This window comes from Anas platyrhynchos, chromosome 10, assembly GCF_047663525.1.
Source record: "Anas platyrhynchos isolate ZD024472 breed Pekin duck chromosome 10, IASCAAS_PekinDuck_T2T, whole genome shotgun sequence".
NCBI lineage: Eukaryota > Metazoa > Chordata > Aves > Anseriformes > Anatidae > Anas > Anas platyrhynchos.
The window spans coordinates 18,081,024-18,089,991 of record NC_092596.1 but is presented as its reverse complement, the minus strand read 5'-3'; the positions used below and the strand labels follow the sequence as shown (position 1 = coordinate 18,089,991).

Genomic DNA, 8,968 nt, shown 5'->3' with positions numbered 1-8,968 from the left:
CCTGCTCTGTAACATGAGCCCCAGCGCTCTGAGCCAAGTCCTGGGCAGGAGCAAACCGCCCAGCGACGAGGGCTTGGCCCTCTCTCGTCTTTCTAGAGCTGAGTGCAGTTTTGCTGTTTTTGGGGGTGTTTCTTGAGGTTTTCCTGGCTGTGGGCACGTCAGGAGGGGTGGTTATGTTGCTGCCTGGGGTTTTTCCCAGTCCCTGCAGCCAGGAATTTCAGACATAGGCGTTACAACAGCGGAGACCTCTCAAAATGTGCTGGTGCAGGGAGGGAGACCCACTCTGCTGTCCCCTGGGAGGCTCTGCAGCTGTCTGCCACATTGCACTCCTCTATTTATAGCACCCGTGGTCGTGCCTCTTCCTGCCACCTGGCCCGGCTGTCACCTGGCGAGTGCCATCCCCAGGCACAGGGAGATGCTCCCGTCCCCAGAGTGCCCGTGCACTACGGGTGCAGATAGATCAGCAAAAAGCTTCCCAGCCCCGTGCTGCCTGCAAAAACTGGCACTGCCCCTGGTACCGGTGAGGCTGTGAGCACAGGAGCAGCAGGGAAAGGCTGGGGACCGGGGGACACGGTCACCGCTGGGCCCTGGGAAGTGGAGCAGGGTTGTGGCAGAGGTGCTGACCCATCCTGCAGTACCTCCGTGTAGGAGGAGGGGATGAGCACGAGGGGGAGGCAAGGAAGCTGTGGAGGCCAGGAAGCAGGTTGTTTACTGGCATGCAGAAATGAGACAAACACTCAGCTAATAGGACAGCCCTGCAGTGCCCTGGGTGCTGCCCGGTCACCTCTCCCTCTGCCTGACGCAGCTAGGGTGGTGCCACATACGTGGGGCACACGAACAGTCACCCCAAACCGTGCGGCTGTGGTGTCTGGCCATGAGATGGGTGTGGAAACTTCCTTGGTCAATCATTAACCTGCTGCAGCTCCCTGCTCACTGCAGAGCTCTCAGGCACCTCGCTTTGTGCCCCAGCGCGTGGGTGCTGCGGGGTGCCCGGCACTGCCTCTGCAACCCAGCTCACTGCTGCCAGCTGCTGTATGGCACGGGCTGCTGGGACCCCATCAGTCTGTGGGAACTCCCCGGTGTGCCTTTCACCAGGTCTGGTGTCCTCATCCCTCTGGGCCCTGTGCTCCACACCGAAAGTCTCTGTGGCTCGGAAATCCCCTCGGGGCCTCTCGTCTGGCTCCAGAGAAGGCAGCCTCAGCTGTGGGAAGCAACAGGAAACCTGAAGAGCCTCATAAGAGCTTTGGGGCTGCAGATCAAGGAGCTGGTGCTTTTTGCTGGCTCAGCTCCTCGCCCTACTGTCACCGCTTTCCAGCCCAGTGCAACTCTCAGCCAGACCCTCCTCTGCTTCAGAGCCTTGTAGCTGGCCTGGGGGTGCCCAGGCATCTGTGCCTGGGGGCCATGGGGCCAGGACCACCTCTTTGGGACCCTGCTCAGGAGCTGTGTATGTGCAGAATGGCCCAGTGCCTTCAGTAGAGCCCGAGAAACTTTTGGGTATTTCTCAGGGTCCCCAACAGCTCCCTGCTCCCAGCCAGGCACTGCTCAGCTGGGCTTTATTTCTGTTCTGAACACCACATCTGCTGCTGGAGGTGCTGAGAAGAGCAGCCACACAGGGGCTGCAGCACTCCATTTCCCAGTGGCCACTGGCCTGGGCTGACCCACCAGGATTAGGGAGCCTGCAAGGAGTAAATCGTGTAAATCCAGATTAGATTTAAGCAGATGCTACGCAGAGGAGATGCGAGCGGGAGCCGGGCAGGAGAGCAAGCAGGTGAGAGGCTGAATCACACCCCTGAGATGCCAGAAGGTGCGGGTGGCTGTGGGCAGGGGGACAAAGCCACACCGGGCTGCTCGTTCTGCAGGTGCCAAAGAGAGGCCATCCCCTCGGCGCAGGGCTGCAGAGCATGTTCCACCTCTTCTCCCACTGCTGGTCCTGGCTGCAGGCCATACAGGAGCCCATCAGGTAAATCCGTGCGCCCGCGCCAGGGGCTCTCCAGAAAGCTCAGCGCTCGGGTGCGCATTTATCAGGGAGGGCACCGGCACCGTGGCACTGAGTGAGAGGGCCCCGAATTACAGGGCAAGGTGAAACCGAGCTGCCTGCGTGTGTCGTGAGGCCAGACCTAATTCCCTTGGGGAGGAGCCGGGCAGGCAGGCGTTGCGGGCAGTAAGGGGGTTTATGGTCCTTTCCCACCAGCAACAGTGTGGTGCTGTACCATAACGCCGGAGGAGGAGCTCGCTGCCCACGCAGACTCCTGTGTATATTTATGGAAAAGATACTGAAAGTGACTAACGTTGTTGACATGTAAAGCAAAGGGAAAACGCTATGCTCGTGGCTCAGATGAAGCGTGTCACTGCGGAGCAAGCATGACTGTTGAGGAACAGGAAAAACCTCCTGGGTCGAGGCAGAAGCTCATAAAACGTCCTTGCTATTTCTCTGTGTATTGCCGTAATGCACTAACGCGGAAGAGTACTAAGAAAAATCATTAACTGCTTCCATATAAATAACAGCCTGTGCATACTGCTGCTTAATCCCATAGAGCCTGAGGAAATGGTCGTAGGAAGCGTGCGGAGGGCTCCTGCGGTGCCGGGGTGGCTCCAGGTGCCTGCACACACCTGAGGGCTGTGCTGACAGTTCTGCCCTTGCTCTGTCCCCAGGCACCAGGGACCATCCCTCCCCTCTCCCCCATCCCAGGCAAAATCCCATGTCACTGCCCTGCCCCTCTCCCAGCCAAAATAGAGCTGCTGCAGGCAGTCCCTTGCCCAGGGGCACTGCTGTTCCCTGGGGATGGTGGCTCACACAGAGCTGTGTGGGGCACAGCGTGCCTGCGGGCTGCTCACCCCTTGTTGTTGCCCCCCAGGAAGGTGACCCTGCTCGTCGTGGGGCTGGACAATGCAGGGAAGAGCTCTGTCATCATGGATATAGCGAGAGGTGAGGAAGCTGACTTCTGCTGGGGGGTCCCACAAGGAGTGTGGCGGGGAGGAGTTGTGCTCCCTTACACCCAGTGTGCCTGTGGGCTGCAGCGGGTGATACCATCCCCAGGATCCCAGCAGGATCACTGCCAGGAGCTCTGCCCTACAAATCTCTCATGGCTGGGCTATCCCAGTCTGGTACAAGTGAGGAAAACTGGGCTTTGAAATAAAGACATGAAGCTTCTGGCCTGGGGCATGGGGTGCTGGCTGTGCTCCAGGTATCCAAGCAGGAGCAGGGATGGGGCTGGGGGAAGAGGATGAGCGTGGTGGGGATGCTCCTGCATCTGGCCTCTGCCCTCTCCCCACAAACAGCCATGGCCTGTGAGGTGCTGCCCACAACACAGCCTGGCCAGATCTGCCTGCGGGTGGACAGATTCGAGGTGACACTGGTGGACCTGCCCGGGGCCCAGCGCTTCCGCAGCGCCTGGCGCAGCCACTACAGCACAGCCCACGGGCTGCTCTTCGTGCTGGACTCCAGTGACCTGGCGAGGATGGAGGAGGCCCGCAAGGCTCTGAGCCGCATCCTGAGTCACCCTGATGTCTCTGGAAAGCCCCTCTTACTGTAAGGCTGAGTCTCCTGGCTGTGACCCGCAGGGTTTGGGGTTGGGGCGAGGAGTGGGAGCCTGTGGATGGGGTTGCGGGCAGTGCAGCAAGGCTGCCGTGGGGACGTGGTACCAGGGGGTGCCAGCACATGGGGACCCCTGCAGTGCTGGGGTGCTGAGAGCACCTGGAGAGGGGCTCCAGCATCGGGCACGGCTCGGGGCAATGCTTCACCCAACCACAGCCAAACTGGGAGAAAGCAGCCAGTCTCCCCCACACGGTGCAGCAGGGTGCCAGGGGTGACTGCCCGCCTTCTCCCCATGCCCCAGGCTGGCGAACAAGCAGGACGTGGCGGCCGCCCTGCTGCCCTGTGAGCTGATCGAGCGCCTGGCACTGGAGCGGCTGGTCAACGAGAACCGCTCGCCCTGCCGCATCGTGAGTTGCAGGCAGGCTGCCCAACCCTGCTCCCCTTGCCAGGCACGAGGGGAGGTCTCAGGGGCTGACCAAGCTCCCCCATCCCCAGGAGCCGTGTGCGGCTGCCGGCCCAGCCCGCAGCACCCTGCAGGGGCTGCGCTGGCTCCTGCGTGCCGCTGCCGAGCGCTCCTCATTGCTCCCTGCCACCCGCTCCCCGACGGCTGACCCCAGCCCCCGGACAGCCCGTGGGCTGTGCTCTCGCCCCACCAGGGATACCCCGGACAACCAGGATGGTGTGGGGAAGATGGGGGAGCACCGGGCCGCCCGCCGTCTCCTCCCCAAGGTGAGAGCCCCCCGGCCACAGCAGGAGTGGGCTGGGCTGGAGGGGGTTGCCGTTGCCTTCTCCTCATCCCCTCCTCTCCCTGCCCAGGAGGAGAGTGCAAAGGGTCCTGGGAAGAGGAAGAGGAAGGTGAAGGTGAGGAAGAAGGGCCCAGGGCAGCCAAGCCTGGCCGAGGAACTGGACAGACCAGGAGGAGGGGGTGACAGCCGAGCCAGCTCTGCTGTGGGGCTGCTGGCCCCCAACAAGGTCGGGCAGGAGGAACCTCTGCCCCCCGGGATGGCTGCCCCCCACCCAGGTGAGAGGGGGCTGTGAGGGCTGCTGGCACGGGCACATCGGGATCCTCAGAGCCACCCCAAGGGGTGGTTTGGGGACCCCGAAATGTGGTGGTGTGCTGGAGCACCAGTCCCTGTGGTCTCCCTTAGCTTTGCTTGCAGATCAGCTGGGCGCAGAGTGGGGCTGCAGGAGTCTGGCCGGGAAAGAGGAGAGACATCTCAGGGCATCTCAGCAGCAGGACTGCGGATCCACCATCCAGCAGCCGTCCTCTCGGCTGGTTTGATGACAGAGGCATCCTTGCCCAAATGTGACGTCTGAAATTTTGTATTTCTCCATCCAGCGCAGGGCATGAAAAAGAAAAAGAAGAAGAAAATTAAGAATAAAATCAAGTCGCAGGAGCCTGCCGTGGAGCAGCAGCGGGAGGAGGTCTCCAGCACCTTTGGTTGGTATTTCCCAGGACAGATTTTGCTGAAAAGCATCAGGGGGGTTGGCCTGCTGGCAGCGGGATGTGAGCTGCCTAGAAGCCCTTGGCCACACCGTGCTTGGTGCAGGGGCACAAGCACAGGCAGGAACAAGTGCTGCTGCAGGGCAGGGGGGGGGCTGCTGGGGAGGTGAGTGCTGCAGCCTTTAGGTGGGATGCAGCAAGGGCACGTGAGTGCACTGTGCTGGGGTCTGGGGCGTCCTTGCAGCCCTTGCTCAACACAGGCTGCCAGGCTTGGTCCCAGAGATTAGTGTCCCTGGGTTAGTGCCTGACCACTTCCCTTCCTTCCCCAGACCTGTACCGCCGGGCGATGCTGGCTCTGAAGATGCGGCAGGAGCAGAGGAAGCAGCCGTCTGCCATCGCCCCCTGAGCGGGGTGCAAGCTCCCAAGGACCCCGGGCTGTGTTGCAGTGGTTCAGGGACCTGTGGCTTGTGCAGGGCTCCTGGGGTGCTTGGCCAGGGCTGGCAGTCCTGGGCAGTGGGTCCTAGGGCAGGAAGAGCAGTGCTTCTGTCCTCTGCATGACTTGAAAATCAGGATCTGCAGGAACGAGCCGAAAGTCCTTTTGTAGAAAGCCTCTCTGGCAGCCAGGCTGCAAACCCTCCTGAAAAGGTCAGGCACTTTCTCACCCTGTGTTAATACCTGTGTAGGACTTGCTCTGAACACGACCGAGTCTGTAGAAGAGAGGAAGATCAGAGTGAATACCCCAAGGGGAAAGCCCATCTCCTGAATTGACACATGCCCAGGCAAAGCTGTCAGCACAGGTCGGGGGCTAGCTCAGCCATTCGTTCAGCCCCTGCCTGCTTCCTGGGTGAGTTTCCTGCTGCTGAGGCCAGGAAAGCCCTCCCGGGGGGGGACTCCCATCCCCATCCCCAGCCAGCAGCACAGCATCAGGAGCCTCCCCGCCTGGTGGAGGCTGGGGATGCCCGGATCATTTGCAGGGCGGTTCCAGAGCTGTGCTCAGCTCAGGGCTGAGCCAGGACACCGAGCAGCACCTGCCTGCCAGCACAACCCTCCTGGGCAGGGCTGTGCTCCCAGTGGGACTTTGATGTGCTGCAGCACCCTGCTGCCCTGCTCCGGCAGCCCCGGCTGGGCACGTGTGCGAAGAAACGGCTGCCAGACCTGGGAGCACTGCACGTTAGGTCACAGGTGCAGCAGTTTTCCTTCCGTGGCCACAACAAGGTGAGGACTTGAACTGTGCTCAGAAACCGGGCCGTGAATCACCGCCGCTTCCCTGGTTGCTGATTAACAGGCCATGCCTTCCAGGTCCAGGGCAAGAGATATCACTAAAGCCCTTCCTTCGGTTGGGATTAAAAAGGGAAAAGAAGAAAAACTTTGACTATTCTGCCTTGCTAGTGTGCTGTAAAGCTTTGTTTAACTCTGTTAGATTCAACCGCCAGTGACTACAGTGACTAAGTGCAGCAGCAAATTAACACCGGTGTGTAAATACAGCCCTTGCAGTACAACTACAGCCTTCTCTGTGCTCCGTGGAGCTCCTGGGACAATACGGGATGTTGTTTATTTTTTTAAGAGGAAGAAGTCCTCCTCTTGTGCCACGTGTAACACACAACCTGAGAAGCTGGCCAGTGGGTAGAGTCCAGGGCCTGGCTGGTGTTACTGGGCAGATAAAGGATGCTTCCCATGGGAGCCAGCCATAAGAAACCTGCTAGAGACCCCCACTTTTTCACCCAGAGGGTGGCTGGGCACTGGACTGGGCTCCACGGCAGTGGTCACAGCACCGAGCTGCCAGAGTTCAAGCAGTGTTTGGGCACTGCTCTCAGATACAGGGTCTGATCTGGGGGTGACCTGGTGTGGAGCCAGGAGTTGGACCCTTGTGGATCTCTTCCAACTTGGGAGGTACTGTGATGCTGTGATTCATAAAATAACGATGTCAAGTAGTAGTGCGGATAGGCAGTTCAAATATATTTCAAAATCAGCCCCCTTTCCCCTGATGTTTCAGCGGCTGTAGAGCAGCTAATCCCTGCAACAAACCAGGAGACAAGCCTGGCATATCCCAACTGAAAATATGGCTTTTAGCTACTTTAAAAGTTAAGCAGCAAGAACTCTGTGTTTAAAAAGTTCTATCTCAAAATCAGAACCATCTCAGAAATGAGATTCTGAAGACCTATTTGATGAAATATTCAGCAGATATGCCAAAAGATACTAATTAAAGGTTATTCCATGCCACTGGGTAGTGGTCTGTTCCTGCAGCATGTGAGGAGCAGCTGCTGTACCAGGGGGGTGCACGCCTGGGGCACGCAGGGCAGGTACGCAGAGCTTTTCCTATCATTTTCCTCTTGCTTTTGAGCTTACAGCTCAGCAGCTGAATAAATAGCAAGCAAGGAAGGAATGGGCCTCAATGGCACTGCTGAAGGCAAGGCACAGCCCTGCCTGGTCGGGTCCCAACATGTCTGATCTGATGGAGGTGTGCTGCTTGGCTTGAGTGGGTGTCCCAGAAATGAGGTAGTGGAGAGTGACATCCTCCCACACATCTCTGGTTTGTTGGAAAGTGCCGGGCTGTGGGGAAATGTGCTGGGAAGCATGAAGCAATGCAACAGCACCTGCCAGTGGAGACTCATCTTCAATCCACCGACACAGAAAGTAAATGGTGTTAATAACATTTTCTGCAGGAGGGCTGGAGCCAGCTGGGTGATATAACTGCACTTGGCATTTAGTTTTTATTTTTTTGTATATTGTCTAACACCTCCCAGTTTTCATGTTTACAGAGGAGTTATCTCAGGAGTATCAGGTTAGGCAAAACCCGGAGCCTGCTTCCGCTGTCATTTTTGTGGGGCTGCCCTGCCTCAGCTCATGCTGTGGCTTCATTTGTTGCAAACCAGTGGTGCAGGAGCACTCGTGAGAGGCAGAGAGATTGGGGTGCACCATGTACTGGGGAGATGTGTCCAGCAGCATCCAGGCCTGAGGAGGGGCATGGACTTGTGGTTACGTTGGAAGCACAATGGTTGTTTTGTCCACCCCTCCATTAACTCTGAGTGATCAAAGAGTGATCCAGAAGATGACTGGCGAGAAAGCCTCCCAGACACTGATTCTGGACACAGTTTTAGTGTTGTGAAGGCAACTAAGTGCAAGATCATAGCTAATGAATGTTTTGCCAGGTGAATGTAACAGGTCCCATCCCCGCAGGCTGCCTGCAGGTGCTCCTTGTTCCATGTTAGCATCCCTCTAATGCTCAGCACGTGGCCAGCCACATTTTGTAGGGCATATATAGAGGGAGGGCAAAAAGCTTGCTTTCCCTGGGGAGGGAGGTGAGACCTGGAGTATGGTGAAGGCTGTGCCTGTGTAGCTGTCTTCTCACTGAGCTGGACCAAAGTTAAAAAAAAAATAAAAAATAGCAATAAGAAAATTTGCCCTAGGGCAGCTGAGGTTCAGGGGGACTTAACTGGCCTCTAAGATGTGCTGTCCTTGCTGTGTTGGCTTTGTAATTCTTTGGATTATAGCTGCAGATATCACAAATGTGCTGCTCAAACACAGCTAAGGTGTGTGCCTTTTTCTCAGGATGTGGATGAGAGCCAATTGCTGCAAGTAAGTACTTTATGTGGCAAGGTGAGTGGATCTGAAACCCCAGAAGGGATGGTTGGGTTGATAAATGTCCAAAGTGGGAGTGTTTAGAGCTCAAAAAGCTGTGTGAGAAGGAAACTTTCTCACACTTGCAGTTGCTATCCTGCGCCTCACCGGCAGCCCACTGGGCTCCGTGCCAGCATGCTGTTTTGGCTCTTTCTAGTTCAGTCATAAAAACGGAAATGTGGGGAAATGCAGCTTTTTTCTTTCTGTTTTTCTTTCCCCTGGGTGAGCACACCAGGGCATAGCCTCACAGCCTCTTTCTGTAAGGTCATTCAGCATGTTGAGCTGAGAACTGCTGGTGCCCAATATTGGGCAGCTGATCAATCCCCTCCGGAGTTCTCAAGGGCTGTGCTGGCTGGCGGACATGGGTGGCA

At 57.7% G+C, this 8,968-nt stretch overlaps 1 protein-coding gene across 1 annotated transcript; it reads left to right on the top strand.

The window, feature by feature from the left end:
* Nucleotides 1-141: 141 nt before the first annotated feature.
* On the top strand, nucleotides 142-7,180 carry ARL13A (ARF like GTPase 13A). The gene is made up of 9 exons (XM_072043128.1): nucleotides 142-1,768; nucleotides 1,860-1,960; nucleotides 2,856-2,926; nucleotides 3,280-3,529; nucleotides 3,837-3,942; nucleotides 4,031-4,264; nucleotides 4,352-4,556; nucleotides 4,875-4,976; nucleotides 5,309-7,180. The coding sequence occupies exons 1-9, from the start codon at nucleotides 1,736-1,738 to the stop codon at nucleotides 5,383-5,385; spliced, it is 1,179 nt and encodes a 392-aa protein (XP_071899229.1). The 5' UTR covers nucleotides 142-1,735; the 3' UTR covers nucleotides 5,386-7,180.
* Nucleotides 7,181-8,968: the final 1,788 nt, after the last annotated feature.